General features: G+C 43.2%; 1 protein-coding gene across 10 annotated transcripts in view; it reads left to right on the top strand.

Annotated features, from left to right (window-relative positions):
- The window catches only part of TSC2 (TSC complex subunit 2), a 92,071-nt gene that overhangs the window by 8,023 nt on the left and 63,838 nt on the right, over positions 1-20,210 (top strand). For 5 of the 10 annotated variants that reach the window (XM_030213656.1, XM_030213655.1, XM_030213654.1 and 2 more), the window contains exons 4-15: positions 1,668-1,778; positions 2,149-2,293; positions 10,359-10,476; positions 11,113-11,161; positions 11,293-11,418; positions 11,914-11,987; positions 15,820-15,946; positions 16,245-16,388; positions 16,543-16,680; positions 17,265-17,368; positions 18,298-18,379; positions 18,633-18,788. In XM_030213656.1, the coding sequence (XP_030069516.1) occupies positions 1,668-1,778; positions 2,149-2,293; positions 10,359-10,476; positions 11,113-11,161; positions 11,293-11,418; positions 11,914-11,987; positions 15,820-15,946; positions 16,245-16,388; positions 16,543-16,680; positions 17,265-17,368; positions 18,298-18,379; positions 18,633-18,788 (1,374 nt within the window). Of the gene's footprint in view, positions 1-1,667; positions 1,779-2,148; positions 2,294-10,358; positions 10,477-11,112; positions 11,162-11,277; positions 11,419-11,913; positions 11,988-15,819; positions 15,947-16,244; positions 16,389-16,542; positions 16,681-17,264; positions 17,369-18,297; positions 18,380-18,632; positions 18,789-20,210 lie in introns of all 10 variants that reach the window. The other 5 variants (XM_030213653.1, XM_030213652.1, XM_030213650.1 and 2 more) reach the window with 1 other exon arrangement.

The following is a 20,210-nucleotide window of genomic DNA, read 5'->3' as shown; positions in this document are numbered from 1 at the left end:
GTGAGAATTTATAGTGGAGGTGCCCAGTTCCACCAGAGCTGAAACCTATTTGGGTCTCGAGCACGCTGCTTCTAATTCTTCTGATGCAGAAGCCACTTAGAGAATTTACCAGTATGAAATGGTGTCATTATGGGACACAGTGACTGGTGCCCTGGGCAGTGTGGCAGGAGGAATGTCCCCTCTGATTCAGTCGGCACAGCTGCTCAGGTGCACTGATCAACGTGTACTTTCCCCGGGTTCAGCTGCCAGCCCGTCTCTTTCCAAAAAAATTCTGTTAGCGATTAACATTTCCCCCTTTATACTTTCCCTCAGCCACCCCTTTTATCTTGATCCTAGCCCTCTTTCTCCTTCGGGCTGACTTTCTTCCTAGTTTTAGCCCTTCTCGGGAGGCTGGAGTTTGCTGTCGGTATCCCTGGAACACCTGTTCTGTTTTGCACTGCATGGCTCTTGCTGAATTTGAGCCACATGGTACAAACACTTCCACTGTAAGAATAGTGCAGGTGTTTGGGTATTACATGGCTCAGATTCCCTCAGTTGTTTAGTGCAGGAGGAAAACAGCATTCCAGAGGCAAGGCTAGCAGCAAACTTCTGGAAAGGTGAAAGTATTGGAGGAAGATATTCTGAGAGCTGCCACTGGCTCCTGGAAAGGGGATGGGACTTGATATACCACCTTTGTATGTGGGTGGGTTTTTATTTATTTATTGCAACTACATTCAAAGTGGTTTACATAGTATATACAGGTACTTATCTGTACCTGGGGCAATGGAGGGTTAAATGCCCAGAGTTGCAAGGAGCTGCAGTGGGGATTGAACCCAATTCCCCAGGATCAAAGTCCACTGCACTAACCACTAGGCTACTCCTCCACACACTTCGTTTGACAAATGAACACTTGCGTGCAGGGCACAGACCAATGTGCATTCTTTCATGCTCACTAAAGACTTTTCCAACTGGAACAACACTTGCACTGTGTCTAAACAGCTTTTGTTCTGTTTGTGACAAACCAGTGGGGTTTTAAGCCTGTAAAACTGTTTCTTGAAGTGTATTTCTCTAGTTTGGCCAGCAGGTGGTGCTTGTTTAAAGCTGTTCCAGAGAACTGACTGTTCCTTTTTTTAGTTAATGCAGATAAGAGGTAACCTCTTTTTACCGAGACCCTGTTAGCAGTTATATTTCATTACCTGTGAGCAGCTATGTTTTCCTGTACTTCCCAGGTACTATTTAGACGGTAAACAAATGTTTAGATTTATAACCGATCCATATTCAGTTCAATATTTTCTTCATGACAGACCCAACACAAACCACCAGGACAAGCAAGAGGCAATAAACAAAACGTCTGAGTGCGTTCTGGGAACTGTGGGACCACTGGGATTGTGGCCCCTAGTAACCTAGAAATCACTGGGGATAAGACTCGCCCAGAGGTGGTTGGAACCCAGTCTGTGGGAGGAGGGTGCTAGTGTAGAGCACAAGCGGCAGACCTGCCCCCCCCCCCCCCCCAGTTGGGCATTTTGTGACACTGTTGATTCCAGCATCTAATTGGTAGGCAGACAACTTCTAGACAAATTACCTTTATCTTTTTGATTTGGAGGGGTTTGTTCTGATGCCCTGTACTTCTTGAAGGTTTTCTCCCCTCTTGTGCTTGGAAGGGATGTTCTGATAAGCTTTTCTTGTAGCATGCAGTAGAGTCCGTGTGGAAGGAAGTGGCAGATTTGATGAAGCCAGATCAACCAGCTGAAGCCCGTCGTGCAGTGCTCTATCTGTTGAAGGCAATCATTCATGGACAGGTAAATGTGAGCCTTCTGCTCTTCTCATAGTGTTGATGTGTTCTACCTCCTTAGGATTTAAAGGTTTCACAGATAAGGGAGCTGCTGCCATCGACACATTAAACCCTTCTCAGGTGCACACGTGGACTTGCTGTCTTTTTCTTATCCTCTTTAACTGTCCGACAGATCATCAAATAAGAGAATACAGACATAGCTTAGGTCATCATTACACTAATTTCCCCTTACAGGATTTGAGACCCTTTAGTATAAAAAAAAAACCCCCAGAAGTTATTTTTGGTAACCACCATCTTATGAATTGTTTGTAAATATAGTGTATCAACTTGATCTGTTGGCAAGTACTAGAGGTAACCGGTGGTGGTTTTTCTTCAAGGGGGAAAGACTGGGTTTCCTGAGAGCAGTCTTCTTCAAGGTTATCAAGAACTATCCCTCTAATGAAGATCTGCAGGAACGGCTGGAGGTTTTCAAAGCTCTTACAGACAATGGGAGATATACAAACCACTTGGAGGAGGGACTGGGTATGTGAAGTTTTTTTTTTGGTGCTGTTAAAACATTTGGGCTTTGGATGTTTAGGAATCGATGTGCAAAGGAATCTCATTAGCCATTGTGTGGCTGGCTTGTCCATGAAGAAAGGGTTGGGGGGGTGCTGGGGTCAGCTCTTGAGCATATCAAACCCCCACAACTACCCAAAATGGGAAAGTACAAATGAGGGAGCTTAAATGGTCTTGAAGCAGCAGCAAGTCTTGTAAGTGGTCGGTCCCTGGCCTTTGGAACAGATCTCTGCAGTGTCCGCACAACTTGGTGAGCAGACTGGGGAGGGCCAATGCAGAAAGACATGCGATAAAGCTGCCTCGTATGCAACTTCTACTGTAAAGTTAATGATTTTCATAAATACCATGACATGCTGTAATCAATAGTTACATTTTGTAAACTTTGAAAGATTTTGGGGACCCTTTTTTTATTAAGGTGCATTAATTAGCATTCACTAAATGCTAAGAAGCTCATAGGAATAAAATGGGTAGCTTCCATTACGTAGCTTCCTGCAATTTGAGAACCTGTGGGATAGTTGGGTTCATCAACCAGAACTGAAAACTGAGCTGAGACCTATCTCTTGGAATCCACTCCAGCTCAGTATTTTCTTTCTCCAGCAGGTGGATGGACACAGTTTTCAGCCTCTGGTTCTGTGTGTTTTGCTCCTGGTCCAGTTGGTTTGGGGAGTGGCTTCAGTCTGCAGAGTCGTATCTGGAGGTCTTCAGATCCCTGTCTCTGGTGCCCTGTAAATTTACTTCTTCCCTCCATCTCTCCTGATTCCTGTGGAGCTTTCCTCTTTCTTAGCACACCCTTTAAAAAAAAAAAAAGTTTGCTGAAGAACATGGGACAGAGTAGCAGTCCTGGTCTTTCTTGTCTGGGGTATGACGTGTGGAAACTATGAGCATGAGGAGAGCAGCCAGCAATGGTGAGTCTGACTGCAGCTTGGTTCGGAACTACTTAGAGGACTGCAAGTTATATTTGGTGCAGGAAAGGGATGCCAACTTGCACTTGGGACACATTGTGCTGTGCTTGACAGTTGAGGTGAATGACTGTGTGCCTGCTGTAGGACCCACCGGCCGGCATTGGGGCAATGCATGCAAGCCGTGAATCCCGCAGGACACTTGAGGAAACGGTGGCAGTGCATCTTCAGATTTGGGCAGCATCTGAATGTGCCGGGGTCTTGGGGCTCTCTGGCAGGGCCAGTGTGCAATTTGATGCTTGAGAGCATAGGAGTGGGTGTCATTTTGTCTGGACAGTGAGGAGCAGCCGCTGTCTGATCATGCGCAGAGCACAGTCGCCTTTTTACAGCCTCGGGGGCCCAACAGAGCATTCAACTGCATCAATCTTTTTCTCTGGAGTTTTATATTGTTCTTAGATCAGGCCTAGTAAATAGGTTTGGGTACAGTTCCAAGATGCTTCAGCTTTAAGCTCTGCTGACCCTCTGACTCAGTATTTAACTTTTTCCTACGCTCACTAGGCTTTATGCTAGAACGCAATGGTTTCTTACATTAGTTACGCTGGTATTCCAGTGCTCATTCCTTTGAATTGTTCAATTGACTAGAGTTCAAAAATGTATAGATTTACAAGACAACTGGATGGTTAATTACAAAACTAAAGCTTTGATAAGCCATATATCTTCTTAGTAGTATTTGTGTCAACCATGTAGAGTATAAACTGTCCACTGTCATTAAGACCTTGGAAATTCAGGTTGATAGTTTCCATGGAGGTGCAGGTTGCTTTGCTGGTAAAGAAATGTTTCTTTTTAGTGAAATTGTGTTTGAAAATTTTGACACATCAATTTTGTGTGTTAAACATGAGCACTTTTTGTTTCGCAACTTGGCTATTGTATCTCTGCATATTTGGGCAGTACTAAGGGCCTTCTTAAGAGGTTGCAAAACATGGCCGTACCTTTAAATTTTTGGTTTATCTTAATAGGGGTACAAATGTAGTAATAAATAGGATAGCATTGCCTCCTTTTATAGGATAGTATTTCTTCATGTTACATTGGTTGCCGATTGGCGTTAGGTTACTTTTAAGCTAGCGTGCTTAAGTATTACAAGGTCTTGCACCTAGATATACAGTCTCTTCAAGAGCTAGGAGAATTAATAATGGCAACTTTTTCTTTCATTGAAGGGTAAGAAGAGATTTAAAAGGTATTTGAGGAGACTTTAGCATTCCAAGCAGCTAATTAGGGAGTATTCTTGTAGGGCTGTACTACCATCCTCCAGGAGAGAACAAACAGACAGATGAAGAAATGTTTACAGAGATTAGGGAAGCTGGAAAATTGGGCAATACTATAATAGTGGGTGACTTCAATTGACCCAATATTGACTGGATAAATGTTGCATCTCTGAGTGCCAGGGAGATGATTTAATTTTCGAAAGGGTCACTATAATGAGGAAAATTGGTTAAAAAGGATCGACTGCCGAGGTTAGGACACTAAATCAGGTGTGGATGTTAGCATTCCACACGTTTGCAGAGGTGGAAAGATGAGAACCATCTTTTAACCATGCTGGCGAAGTTCCTTCCCCTCCTGTCTCATTCTGTGTCTGTGCCTTCTATGTATTGTGTTGTATCCTCTTCAATAAATGTAAGCCATGTTGCGCCTGCTGTTGTGGGAAAATGTGGGGTAAAAATGCACCAAAATAAAATAAATAAGCAACATAAGCATCAGGTCAGATGCAAAGCATTAAAGAAGGCTAAAAGAGAATATGAATAAAAACTTGCTGCGGAGGCTAAAACTCACAGTAACAAGTTTTCCAGAAGCAGCCTGTGAGGGAATCTGTGGGACCGTTGGATCATGAAGTAGCAAAAGGGGCACTCGGGGAGGTCTAGGCCATAGCGGAGAAACTGAATGAATTCTTTGCTTGTCTGTATGGAAGAAGATGTACCAGAAGCAAATTACATATTACTAAGTCTGTAGTACCTGAAGATTGGAGGTTGGCCAATGTGATGCTTATTATTTTTAGTGGAAACTATTATAAACTACACATAGACAAACAAACATGGTTTAATGGGACAGTCGGCATGGGTTCAGCCAAGGGAAGTCTTGTGCCACCAGTTTGCTTCATTTCTTTGAAGGCGTGAATAAACGTGTGGATAAAAGTGAACCAATTGATCTAGTGTATCTAGATTTTCAGAAAGCTTTTTTGATAGTTTCTCACGGGAGACTCTTGAGAATTAGTCATGGGATAGGAGGCAAGTTTCTGGTGTGGATTTGGAATTTATTTGATAGAAAACAGAGGGTAGGGTTAATGGTCATTTCTCTGTGGAGGGTGAACAGTGGAGTCTGAAGGGATCGGTATTGGGACCTGTGCTATTTAACATTTTATGGAATTCGGAACGACAAGTGAGTTGGTTAAACTTGCAGATGACACAACTGTTCAAGTTAATACACATGCGCACTGTGAAATATTGCATGAAGACCTTAGGAAATTGGAATGCTGGGCATCTAAATAGCAGATGAAATGTAATGTGGACAAATGCAAAGTGATGCACATTGAGACAAATAATCTGAATCATAGTTACCTGATGCTAGGGTCCACCTTTAGGAGTTAGCACTGAAGAAAAGGATCTAGGTGTCATTGTAGATAGTACGCTGAAATCTTCGGCTTAGCGTGTGGTGGTAGCCAAAAAAGCAAACAGGATGCTAGGAATTATTAGGAAAGGGATGGTAGACTGAAAATGAAAATACTATGCCTCTGTATCGCTCCATGGTGTGACCACATCTTAGTATTATGTTCAGCTCTGGTTGCCATATCTCAAAGATATATAGCAGAATTAGAAAAAGCTCAAAGAGCAGCAACCAAAATGATAAAGGGGATGGAACTCCTCTTGTATAAGGAAAGGCTAAAGAGGTTAGGGCTCTTCAGCTTGGAAAAGAGACTGATGAGGGGAGTTATGATTGTGGTGTAGAATGAGATTTTATTTTTTTACTCATTCCAAAAGTACAAAGACTAGGGGACACTCGAAGTTACATGGAAATACTTTAAAAACAAATAGGGGGAAATTCACTCAGTGAATGCTCAAACTTTGCCATAGGATGTGGTAATGTGTATCTGGGCTTAAAGGTTTGGACAAGTTCCTGGAGGAAAAGTCCATAGTCTGTTATTGAGATGGACATGGGGGGAAGCCATTGCTGTCCCTGTGATTGGTAGCATGGAATGTTGCCACAATTTGTGTTTCTGCCAGGTACTTATATTCTGGCTTGGTGACTGTTGAAGGCAGGATGCTGGGCTGGCTGGACCATTGGTCTGACCCCATATGACTACTTTTATGTTCTCAAGTCTTTAGGAGAAATTATTATTACAGAATGAATTGTGGTGTGTGTTGTTTTTTTTTTGTCTTCCCAGATGACTCTTCTGGTTCTTATTAGATTGTGACCCGCTTTGAACTGAAAGGTATGAGTGAGAAGATGAAATGGTTAATGTACTGGCATTGCTTTCCATTGAGGAGCCTTCTGCTTTGCAGTCAGGCTTTCCATCTTTGTTGATCATAAGGGAGCTTAGAGGGCCTTCTAAGGCCTTCCTGATGTGTCCAATCATTCAGGACCTGATTATAGCAGAATGGATCTCATGATGGGGCTGAGAGTGGGAAGAACCATGGCTCACCTCTACCTATTAGTTCCAGAGGAGAAAGATAAATTGCAGCTTCCTTGAGTCATGGTGGTGACAAGACCACCACCTTGCCAATAGAAGGGGGCATTGCAATAAAAGATCTACAAGATAGGAAGCTAGAAGGCTTGCTAAAACAAGCCTTTCAAGTGGCCTCTTTGGGCTTTTAAGCAACAGTGGTCACCTCGTTCATGGCAAAAGTTTGCCTGAAGTGGCCTCAGCAGTTGGCAAACCAATATGGGCACCATAATACCCAGCTGAAAGCGGGGTTGGCCTACTTTGGTGGATGTTTGTCATGTTAAGGGTTATAGCCTGCAGTATGTCTTGGCTGTTGTGGCACGTCAGCAATTCTGGTTGCAGGATTGGGCATCGGATGCAGCGTCTGTCACATCTAGTTTGTAGATCTCAATAACTAGGGGAAAGTAGCGGTTGCTGGAGGAAGTCAAAAGCCTCTGGCCAGTCTTCAGGGGGCTCACTCTATTTTGAGACAGCAGACAGTACTGGCATGGCCGTCGGGGAATATGGTCTCAAGTTCCGCTTTGTCACACCAGTCTTCCTTTTGTGTGGACAGGAAGTCCTCCTGTTAGCTAGAGCATTCAGTGTCTCCAGAGTGTTGCAATGATGCAAGTCTGCTCCACTCAGGTGGAAGGACGTCTTCAGGAGTTTTGGGAGGTGTGTGCCAAAATCTTGTTGGACCAGTGGGTTCTGACCTTCTTACAGAAGATTACAAGTTCTTCCTGGTCACACCTTGTCGAAAGGGAACCAAGGTGGTCGAGGTTTAGGCCATTGTAGATTCCTTGCTGGCACTCCAGGCCAGTGTTCCAGTTCCCCAGGCTGAACAGGGACAAGGCAGATCGTCTACTTCATTGTCCAAAAGGGCATCTTTCGTCTGATCTTGGATCTCGGAGGTCTAAACAGTTTCCTCAGTGTCCTGCTTTCGCATGGAGACAGCATTCATAGCCTTGGGTTCAAGTAGGAGAATTTTTCACTGCCCTCTATCTCAAGGAGGCACGTTTTGCATATACCCATATGTCCGCAGCATCATGTTTCTACATTTTGCAGTGCTGGGCAGTGATTTCCAGTTCAGGGCTTTGCCTTTCAGTCTTGCTGCAGCTCCAAGAACATTTTACCAAGTTTATGATGGTGGCCTTCCTTGGATGCCAGGAAATCAATTCATCCATATCCCTACATGAAACAAATAGCAGTATGGTATCCTTGTGGATAGAAGTTCCATGTGTGAAGAGTATACTGGTAGGGCTGTACTGCTGTCTGCCATTGTGAGGGTGTGGAGGACGTTTGAGGGCTGGTGTTCTGAGCATGGTCTGTCTTTCCCTGCACATCTAGCATTTCTCCAAGTAGGCCTTCAGAATGATTGGCATTGGAGTTTTTAATTGTTCAGGGTGCGGCTTTGGCCTGTTTCAGGGACAGACTACTGAACACATCTCTTCCAGCTCATCCAGGTATGGTTTGATTCTTGCGAGGAGTGGGCTGCTTGCAGTTTCCCTTTTGTGTCCCGAGTGGAACGTTTGCCTGGTTAGTGTTAGGTTAGTGAGTTGTTTATGGTTGTGTTAAGAGTTTCTCCTTCTTGTCTACGTAAATACTGACAAGCTGGACTGGATGCCAAGAGATGTCTCTGCTCGGTTCTCTGTCACCACTTGCTGATGGTAGGACACAACTATTGCACAGGTTCTGGAATGAGTAGTTGGTATTATTACTCAGAATATTTCACAGGGGTAGGGGGGGGGGGGGGGGGGAGCTTTGAACTCGCTTCTGTGTTTACCATTTCTGCCAAAACCTACATCCTAAAGAGTGCCCTGAAAACTACTTCAGGCTTGTGGGCCAAGCCAGAAGGAAAGATCTGATGCTTTTTGGCTTAGCTCTATAAAAGAAACGCTATTGATGGCTTGAACGCAGCCTCTAACCCAAGCTCCCTTGGTACTAGCTAAAGAGAAAATTATCCTTCCCTCCTGATAGTATGGGTATATACTCTCACCTTCTTCCACTAACCATTGGTGTAACCTGGAACAATTGCAACTCATGATCAACAAGGTCAAAGACGCATCGAATTGCATCACTAAAAATTTAAAGCTTAGTGGTCGAGACCGTCTTGGTACTATAACGAGGCCTAAAACCTGACTGAGATTTATGCAAGAGGAGAAAAGGTGATTCGTAAGCTGAGTACCAACCATTCCCTCAATTACCTTAGTTAACAAAAGCTACAGGCCTTCAGTAACCATTTGAGATGCTGCACGGTTCACCCATCACCATCTGCTGGAGAAGGAGAAATACTGAGCATCTAAGGCTGCTTGATGCCTTTTATGGGCTGAAGCTCACAGGTCTACTTCTGTCCATCCAACTAAAGTTCTGGACTGCTCTGATGAGGAAAGTAAGGAGATTTCCCTTTCTCTCTCTACCAGCCAAGTGTAACGCATCATAAACGTTTCAAGTATAGTAAGCAAGATGTATGTACTGTTACAGCTTAATGGCCTTCAGAGTCACTTTAGATAGGGCAAGGAAGCTTCCTAACACAAAGTATATCTTTCATGCTCTAGTATGTACAATGGGATTTCTGTACAATTTCTAAGATGGTGGTCAGCAAGATAGTCATTACACCTCAGTGCTAACAAACCACACGGTAAGAAGCTTTACAGGAAAGCAAAAGGCCCATGTCGCTGTGATTCTACATTTGCTCACGGATGAGGATACACCAGTGAAAACCCTGCCTTGTGATAAAATAACTTCTGTGTATGGATAAGATGTTTTTTTTTTTTTTTTTTTTATGTTGGTGAGTTTCCCTTCCTCCTGTGTAAAATAACTCCTTTTGATTGCTGTTAAGCTGTCTCTGAGCACACATCTTGTTTCTGCTATGTTTTATGGTGTATTGTTTGGTGGGAAGAGGGAAATATATACTTTCCTAAAATTATTCAAATGAAGACACCAGCTAAGCTAGTGCTTCTCGAACACTTATCCAATATAAACCGTATTTTAACACTTAAAAATTGATGTGACCCTGGATGATGAAAACATAACTGGCCTCCCCCTCCCCCCCCCCCCCCCCCCCCCCCAACACACTACCTCTTCACATCCAGAACCTGTAGGTGGCAAATTACTCGGAGGGCCTTGCATGCCGAAGCATGTACCAGTTTTTCAGTCTAATGAAGCGCAGGCAGGAGAAGCAGCAGTTGGCACCTATGAACTTTCAATGATAAGCAGGGCTGTTGCTGCTGGACATGAATCAGAGTGAAGGCCCAGAAGAAAGAGGACTAGCCTTGTTTCTGTGACCTTTTGGGAACCATTGAGCTAGGCTCTTCTGGGTCTAGGCCATTCTGATGACGGGGAATCTGATAACTGGGGAAGGATCAAGGGAAAGTCTTTCATGTGCTTTTGTAACTGTTTGGCTTGCCTGGTGTCCTTTCATGCCATGTTTCTTTTTCCCCAGCTGAGTTTGTCCTGCAGTGGATGGATGTTCATCTGTCTTCGGAATTCCTTCATCTCCTGGTGAATTTGGTCAAGTTCAACAGTTGTTACCTTCATCAGTACATTGCTCCTATGGTCCAGTAAGAACTTTCAGGAATTCTTGAGGGTGGGCTGGGGTATTGTGCCTGTTTCTTGTTGGGCTGGTGGTTCTGTTGTTCTCTGGCAGAACTTGTACTAGCTTAGCTTTCTGTGGTATGCTCTTGACGGTTCTTCTCAACCCTCTGCTGGAAGCACTCCTAGGTAATTGGGTTTTCATGAATATATGAGATGTTTGGATAAGAACATAACCATAAGACCAATGGTCCATCTAGCCCAGTATCCTGTTTCCAACAATGGCCAATCCAGGTCAAATGTACCTGGCAGAAACCCAAAGAGTAACATTCATGCTACCAATCCCAGGGCAAGCAGTGGCTTCCTTATGTCTCTCAATAGCAGACTGTGGACTCTTCCTCCAGGAACCTGTCCAACCTTTTTTTTTTTTTTTAAACCCAGTTATGCTAACTACTGTTACCATATCCTTTGGCAACAAGTTCCAGAGCTTAACAATTCATTGAGTGAAAAAATATTTCTTGATTATTGAGGTGGTCCTACCGCTGAGCTTGGTGGTGGTGGGGGGTGGGGGTAGGTTCAGCCAGCTTTACATCTTTCTCCCCCCCCCTGCAATTAGGGATTACATATGCATAACTGTTAACTTCTGACTCTTTTTATTTCAACAGAATGATTTGCCTGTTGTGTAATCGTACAGCATCTTCTGTGGACATAGAGGTAAATATTTCTAGTGTTTTCTTCTTTGTCTTTTTTTTTTTTTCTTTTTCCAGAACTGTTACCATTTGGTTGTAGTTTGTAGGACTCACTATTTTTCTTCATCTTGGCTGAATCAGCACTCTCCTTGCCAGGTTTCCCTACAGGTTCTGGACGCAGTGGTTTGTTACAACTGCCTTCCTTCGGAGAGCCTCCCTACTTTCATCATTACTCTGTGCCGCACGATTAACGTGAAGGAGCTCTGTGAGCCATGCTGGAAGGTCAGTGACTTGAAGCGTGATTTGTACAGCTTGGTCTTGCTGAAGCTTTCACACCATTTAAACTAAACCAGCCTCAAGAAGTTGCTTAGCCCTGAAACGTTTATTGACCGGGTACTCAACTGGGTGCTAGCATTTTGCTTTTGCTAGTCTTTATTTGTGGTGGCCTAATGGAAACAGTTCAGGGCATGTGTGACACTCCTTCCCCCAGGCTGCACAACGGATTTTGAAAGGATGCATCTTTTTACATAAGCAGCAGTGGAATTCTTGGTGGCATCGTGCCGATTTGTGGGGTTGGACATGCTGGCATTACTGTTGATGCACAATGAAATGCATGTTCCCTTTTTCATATAGAAACTGGGCCTTTGGGCTTGTTAAATCCATTAAACTAGTGCTGTGTATACTAGACCCGTTATGAAATTATAGAAGAATTAAATCTCTAGCTTCTGATCAGTTTTTCTTGATGTAGTGACTTTTTTTTTTTTTTTTGGCTTGTAGCTCATGCGCAACCTTCTGGGAACACATCTTGGACACAGTGCAGTCTACAACATGTGCCGGATTATGGAGGACAGGTACGGCAAGTTAGTGGGTCACTGGGTTGTTCTGCTTATTGGCCAATGAAGAGATGACCATTCGCACTTCCTGATCTCTAGTACAGTAACTCTGCCATAAGCTTGTTGCACAGAGGATGGATGAGCTTTCTGACTTCCTACTGCTTCTGAGTACTGTGAAGCCTTTTAGCTGTGCATAGATTTTAAACCAGTAACTGTAGACTTCAGTTTCTGTCTTATCATGGTAAAAATGACAATTGTTTATATCGTGATAGTCTATAGGAAGACTTGGTGAAGTTAGTCCTCTAGTCTATTGGATAATTTTGCATTGGTTAAGAATTTCGTATCCAATTTTAAGATCACTTGTCAAATTTATAAATGCATTTATGGTGTGTGGTTTGGATTGTTAATGGTAGGAACATTTTTTATGTTTTCAGGACTAAGATTATCTGAGGAGTTCCAAAAATGTGACTCTTGATATTCCATTTATGAAGGGAAGGAAGTTGAAAGCTGTTTGGGGACATTGTTTTGTATTTCAAGGTTCAAAAATCTGGAATACTTCACTAGTGCCAATACAGTTGAGACCTGATTAGGCTTGCATTTTTTTTTTGTGGAAAATATTTCTCTTTATAATTGGTGAATGAATTAGTAGCTTAAATTGTACATCACATCGAATGAGATATTCTTGATGTGAACTGCTTTGAAAGGTGTTTTGTGTATGTGGATTTTTTTTTTCTTTTGGTTAAAGGCAGTATAGAAGATGTGGACTTGAGTAGCCCTTCAGAGCAAAAGCATGCCTTGTCCTCTTGCCTATTTCAGAGATTTAAATTTTTTTCTTTTTTTTTTTTTATAGCCTCCGTGGCCTAAAACCTTTGTTTTGCCTTGAGTTTAACATAGCCCACTTTTGCTCAGTGGTTTCTGAAATCAAGAAAATCACTTCCATTATCTACCAGAACAGAAGTGGGCCAAGTTTCCAACTACTGTAACTTTGGCCTGGACACAGTCAAACAAACAAAATACTTTCCCCATTTATGTAGCTTCCCACTATTCCAGAACATGTGGGATAGTTGTGTCCAGCAGGTGGAGATAAGAGAACTGAAAACTGAGCGGAGATCCCTTGGCATCCAGTCCAGCTCCTCAGTATTTATGTAGACAGTTAGTAAGAAGAAAAGTCAGAATACAACACTAATCGGACAATCAAACGTGTGGACCTCTCGTCACTGGACAACTTGTAGAGAATGAGAGAGATGCGGAAAGCACCATGCGAGGTGACACTAGTTATTTGACACATTGCTTTGCACCAACTAAACATCTTTGAACCTCGGGGAGGTGGGTGGGACGCTGGTGCTAGTGCCACCGTAAGGATGAAGCCCCCAAACTGGCTTCAGAGTGCACTGCAACATCCAACCTGTAGTGCTTGGCAGCATCGACCACATCGTCTTGCAAACTTCCGCCGTAAACAGCAAGATAGTCTGCTTGGACCAGGATCAAAGCACGCAGCCAGAGGCTAGAGAACTGAAAACTGAATTGAGATCTCTTGGCATCCAGTCCAGCTCCTTAGTATTTTCAGCCTCTGGTTCCGAATGCTTTGCTCCTTTGCGGGTCACAGTTGCGTTGACACAAAGGGTTTCAGAGCTTCACGCTGTCTTGTCAGGATCCCTTTCTTTGTTTTGTTGGTGGGGGTATCTTTGCATTCTGTTCCTTCCTTTTTTTTTTTTTTTTTTTTTCTTTTCTAAAAGTAGTATCAGCATTTCATCTCAACCAAACCGTGGAGCTTCTGTCCTTTTGCAGAGAGGGCGAAGAGGCTCAGTATTTTTCCTTGAAGCTTCTTGATGTGAATAGTCCTCACTAGATATCTGTAAGTCATGGATGAGTTTTGCAAGTCAGTTTGTGCTTTTTGGTAAACGGAGGCTTGGCCTCATGGCTTTCAAACCCCCAGTTGCTAGATGGGCGGAGGAGACTACCTTTCTGTTTCCGGCGAATATTTGTAAGACTGTGGTTAACGCTGCATACCTTTGCCAAGCATTACAGGGTGAATGTTGTGGTGGACTCCGGGGCTTTGATCCATGCGGTGGCTCTAGCACCAGCGTCCCACCCACTCTAGGGATTGCTTTTGAAAATACCACGGGTTCTAAAATAGTGGAAAGCTATATAATGGAAGGAGAAATTAGTTCTTACCTGATTTTTTTTTTTTTTTTTTTCCTTTCCATTAATCCTTCCCACTATTCCAAAGACCCGCATGAGATTTCTCCACTTGCTGGTAGATGGACAAAACCCACCAGTTCCTGGATTCATCTTCTGCTAAGGGTAAAGAACTAGTGAAGTACTTAAATTTGCTCACAACACAGTATTCAAAGTTGTTAGAGGATTGTGAAAATTTACAAGAGTACCTTACGAGACTGAGAATCCAAATGGCAGATGTTTAATGTGAGCAAGTGCAAACTGAACCATGTGGGAAAGAGGAGCACTAACTATAGCTACATATTAACATAGTAGATGACGGCAGAAAAAGACCTGAACAGTCCATCCAGTCTGCCCAAGAAATGTGCCACTTCTTTGTGTATACCTTACCTTGATTTGTACCTGTCTTTTTCAGGGCACAGACCTTACAAGTCTGCCCAGCACTAGCCCCGCCTCCCACTACCGGCTCTGTTATCCAATCTCGGCGAAGCTCCTGAGGATCCCTTCCTTCTGAACAGGATTCCTTTGTTTATCCCACGCATGTTTGAATTCTGTTACCGTTTTCATCTCCACCACCTCCCACGGGAGGGCATTCCAAGCATCCACCTCTCTCCGTAAAAAAATACTTCCTGACATTTTTCTTGAGTCTGCCCCCCTTCAATCTCATATCATGTCCTCTCGTTCTACCGCCTTCGTATCTCTGGAAAAGGTTAGTTTTGCGGATACATAATGCAAGGTTCCACATTAATAAGAGTTGCTGACCAGGAAAGGGATCTAGGTGTCATCGTTTAAGTTGAAACCCTCTGCTTAGTGTGTGGCGGCTAATAGAATGTTAGGTGGTATTAGGAAAGGAATGGAAAACAAAAATGAGGATCTCATAAAGTATCACATACCATGTAAAATGAGTTTATCTTGTTGGGCAGACTGGATGGACCGTTCAGGTCTTTATCTGCTGTCATTTACTATATTACTATAATGCATTTGTATCGCTCCATGGTTGTGACCGCATCTCAAATAGTGTGTTCAATTCTGATCACCGCATATCAAAAAAGATATAGTGGAATTAGAAATCTAAGTACAGAGAAGGGGATGGGATGACTGCTTAAGCGGCTAGGGCTCTTCAGCGTGGAGAAGAGATGGCGCAGGGGAGATGTGATGGAGGTCTATAAAATGAGTGGAATGGAACGGGTAGACATGAATTGCTTGTTTTACTCTTTCCAAAAATACTAGGACGAGGGGGCACGCAATGACAAAGTAGTAAATTTAAAACAAATCAAAGAAATATTTCCTCACTCAACATGTAATTAAACTCTGGAATTTGTTAGAGAATGTAGTCAAAGCAGTTAGCAGGGTTTAAAAAAGGTTTGAATAGCGTCTTTAAAAAAAAAAAGTCCATAGTCCATTATTAAAATGGACTTGTGGAAAATCCACTGTTTATTTCTAGGATAAACGGCAGCATAAAATGTACTGTTTTGGGACCTTGCCAGGTACTTGTGACCTGGATTGGTTACTATTGGGAACAGGGTGCTGGGCAATACTTATGTGGGGCCCAGGTGTAGTGTTCCAACTGCTTAATTGAAGTGGGTACAAATTCTGGGACTGCCCTCTGGCTCTGGTGCAGACATGCATTGTGATTTTTGAGGTGAAACTTTTTTTTTTTTCTCTTCTGTAGAATGTATATGGAGGATGCAGCAGTGCTTAGGGGTGCAGTGTTCTTTGTTGGCATGGCTCTCTGGGGAGCTCATCGGTTGCCTTCACTGAAGAACTCCTCGACATCTGTGCTTCCTTCTTTCTACAAGGTAGGCTTGGGATCAGGCCAGGCCAAAAAAACCGTTTTTAAATGCTGTATTTTTTTTGTGTTCAGGGCAGTAATTGAGAAAATTAAGTTGTCTTGCTCTTCTGCCGAAGCAGTTGGACATTTCTCTGTAATAAGCAACTGCCCAGAACCTTTGAGAAACTGAAATGCAAAACGCATTGGTCATAGTTGAGGCTGTTCTGCTCAAATTTTAATTGCCGTATTTCTAAGGTGGTAAAAATGCATGTTGCTTCCAGTGGGCTGTTAGTTGCTCAGATGAATTTGTGACTTGTCATTTCCAGGCCATGACCTTCCCTAATGCAATGGTGTCGTATGAAATTGTCCTGTCCGTAACGAGGCTTATAAAGAAGTATGGAAGAGAGCTGCAGGCTGTGACGTGGGATATTCTCCTGGATATTGTTGAGAGATTATTTCAACAGCTTCAGGTTAGTAGGACACCTGAACTAGAGAGCAATGTGGTGACGGATGTCTGGGATTCTTGCTGCAGTGAGCATGGAGAGGACCTGATTGGGCATCGCAGACAGCTGGTAACTCTGTTCATTCAGCAGTGCCCTGACTTGCCATTCTTTCTTCCTCCAGACTTTGAAGAGCCAGGAGCTGAAGTCTATTGTTCATGATCTGTTGAATACTGTAGAGGAACTTTATGACCTGAATGAATTTCATGGCTCTAAGGAGAGATACTTTGATGTTGTGGAGCGTTGTGCAGAACAGCGACCTGTAAGCACTTGTCTGGTTTCGTTTAAATCTGAGGATGGTTGAGATGGGGGTAGCACCTAAGCTGAAAGCCTCTAATAGGTTGGGGGAGTGGGGTTTGGACTCTTACACATGCTTCAAGATGTGTATGTTCTAGGCACCTCTTCATATCGCCTAGGATAATGTTCTTTTCAGTGGTTTGTTTTGGTAGTGTAGCTGAGCTGATAAATCATTTGTGGACCCTGGTGGTATCCCTGCCACCACGTTGCACTTGGCTGTGTGTATAATATACATAGTAGATGATGGCAGAAAAAGACCTGCACGGTCCATCCAGTCTGCCCAACAAGACAACTCATGTATGCTACTTTTGTGTATACCCTACTTTGATTTGTACCTGTGCTCTTCAGGGCACAGACCGTATAAGTCTGCCCAGCACTAGCCCCGCCTCCCAACCACCGGCTCAGGCACAGACCGTATAAGTCTGCCCAGCACTAGCCCCGCCTCCCAACCTCCAGTCCCGCCTCCCACCACTGGCTCTGGCACAGACCGTATATGTGGGTTATAATGATCCACTTCTGAAGCTCTCTTCTCCCTTCTAAATCTTATAGGAATCTTCTGTTGTGAACTTAATTACGTACAGAGCTCAGTCAATCCATCCTGCGAAAGATAACTGGATTCCGCATCTTCAGAGGCTGATGGAGAGGTTCTTCAGGTACTTTTACTTGTTACCTTGACCAGAATGTGACCCGTTTTCTGCACACAAGGCCACTTCGAAACGCAGGTTTCATTTTTCTTACACATGCTAACAAATTTTTTTTCCTTTTGTGCTGGGGTACTGAGAGCCAAGGACGTTTGACAGTATCGCTTGATGAGGCTGAAGCTGTAGCCACCATCTGTGATATACTCAAACCAAAGTAAACTATCGGTCGCTGCCAAGCCATGCATAGGCCGTCCTTATATCTAATAACGTTTGCTGTTGTATTGGGTGACTCAATATGGCAGCAAGCTCTGCCTACCAACTTCAGGCCAGATAAGGGGCCAAGCACACTTCCACTGTCCTGTCAATTAAACCAAAAAAACAACAAGAACGGAAGATGTACAGAAAGACCAAACTAAAATCACAGGTGTAAAAGCCAAATTCCTTTATTAAGACCCTACACGGTCCGTGTTTCGGCCAAAGAGGCCTTCAAGGGTCTATGGATTGGCATATATAGATATTCTTCCAAAGGTTCACTCAAATTAAGACAAATCTTCCTTTGCCCAGGTGGACTTTGGGCAGAGAGATCCTGCTCACCTCCTGCCTTACAGGTCCTGGTGTCTTAATTTGAGTGAACCTTTGGAAGAATATCTATCTATGCCAATCCATAGACCCCTGAAGAAGACCTCTTTGGCCGAAACACGGACCGTGTAGGGTCTTAATAAAGGAATTTGGCTTTTACACCTGTGATTTTAGTTTGGTCTTTCTGTACATCTTCCGTTCTTATTGTGTTTTTGGTGTGTTTTACGGGAGATTTGGACTCTCTTTGTCAATTAAACCAACACGCTGAGAGCTAGGACCTGTCTAAACTATAAAGTTTTTGTTTTTTTGCTTCGAATTTTAAGCACACTCCAGGACTATTCAGTCTGTTTTGTGCCCTGCAGGAATGAGTCCCGTAGTGCGGTCCGCATTAAGATTTTGGATGTGTTGTCATTTGTATTGAGCATCAATAGACAATTTTATGAGGTATGTATCTCTTTGATTTATGCTGGCTTCCCCTAAGTCTTAAGTTTGCTTTGTAATGACCACAAATAACTTCTGAGTTTTCATAGGCTTCAGTCTTATTAGTAACTATCTTTAAGCTGCCTCTCCTCCTTTGATTGTCTCGCATTCTCAGATCAGACTCCATGGGGTGACTAGCCTGAGGGCTTGTTCATGTTGGTAGGAGTCTTGCCTGTTGGGCACACGGGACTGAAGGTTTTCACCTCTCTTCCTTCAGGAGGAGCTTATCGAGCTGGTGGTGATTTCCCAGCTCTCACACATCCCGGAAGATAAAGATCACCAGGTCCGGAAACTGGCCACCCAGTTATTGGTGGATCTTGCAGAAGGATGTAACACGCACCATTTCAACAGCCTGCTGGATATCCTGGAAAAGGTATAACTGGCTTACAACAGCCAGCATTGAGTATTCTACAGTGGGTGTAAGACGGTGTTAATTTATTTTTCAAAACTTATATATGCTGCCTCCCCAAAAGAAACTGTTCATCTGTTTTGAGTTTTCTTTATTGAAAGCCACTTTGAACAGAACAACAAAATACAGTTGACTGTTAGATTAATCTACAAGGTAACAAGTAGTCTTTCAGTTTTATGAAATATTGGATTGATGCCTGATGTACTTCTAAGGGAGCTTATTTCAAAAGATTGGAACCTACTACTACTATTAAACATTTCTATAGCGCTACTAGACTTATGCAGCGCTGTACAAATCAACATGAAAAGACAGTCCCTGCTCAACAGAGCTTACAATCTAAATTGGAGAGACGAACAGACAGCTAGGGGTGGGGAAATTGCAGTGGTAGGGGTGATAAGTGAGGGTGTTGAGTAAGAGAGTCACGGTTAGGAGTAGCAAAGAGGTGGGCTTTAAGCCTAGACTTGAAGACAGCCAGAGACTGAGCCTGACGTACTGGCTCAGGGAGTCTATTCCAGGCATAGGGAGCAGCGAGATAGAAGGAACGGAGCCGGGAGTTAGCAGTGTTAAAGCTGTAGTCTGCTAGCAAACCTTAAGTACATTCTGTCTCTGAGTCGACCAAAAAAAAATGCCCCTGGAACTTGGGTCATCTAGGCTATTACCATTTAAGGGTATTTGCAAAATATGGTGTCTGTTGTCACTTGCATGCAAAACAAGTATCTCTAAAGCTTAACCCCCCCCCCCCTTTATGATTGGAAATCCTTGACGTTTAGCCAGCGAAAAGGCAGGGATTAGCCAATTTCTTAGCTCCTGCCATCGCCTCTTCATGACTCCACTGCAGAGCAGCGTATACAGCATTGTAGCCCTCCAACATTTATGATCCAAGTTTGCATAACTGATCTGTTGGTCTCGGTTGCTTCATTTGCAGTTTATAATATGTGCATTGTGAAACCAAGGTTTGGGCTTTTTCAAACCATCGGGAATAATTGCTCATCATGATTCTGGCATCCGTTCTGTTAAATTTTGGTGGTTTTTTTTTTTTTACAATCTCAAAAGAAGTAGGGTGTGGAAATATGAAATCGCTGGATTACAAACACAAATTTCCACCAAATGAAAATGTGTATTAAACAATGTTGGTTCCGTCATGCATAAATCCTAGAACGTTAGTTCTTTAAATCCTGAATTTACCTGGAAGGAAAGGCGTCGCAGATCGTGAAAATCTACCAGAGCTAACCAGATCACAACGATCTTCTCCATCATTAGCCAGAAAAAATCCTTCCAACTGCTAAATCCTTCAAGCGATTATTTTAGATTTTTACTGCTTTCTTTAACACTTAAAAAAAATTTTTTTTAGTGCATATCAGTGTTCAACAAAATGTGATTACATTG

The sequence above is a fragment of the Microcaecilia unicolor genome, chromosome 8 (genome assembly GCF_901765095.1).
Source record: "Microcaecilia unicolor chromosome 8, aMicUni1.1, whole genome shotgun sequence".
Taxonomy (NCBI): domain Eukaryota; kingdom Metazoa; phylum Chordata; class Amphibia; order Gymnophiona; family Siphonopidae; genus Microcaecilia; species Microcaecilia unicolor.
Note: the sequence above shows the minus strand (reverse complement) of the source record. Positions and strands in the feature narration are given on the sequence as shown.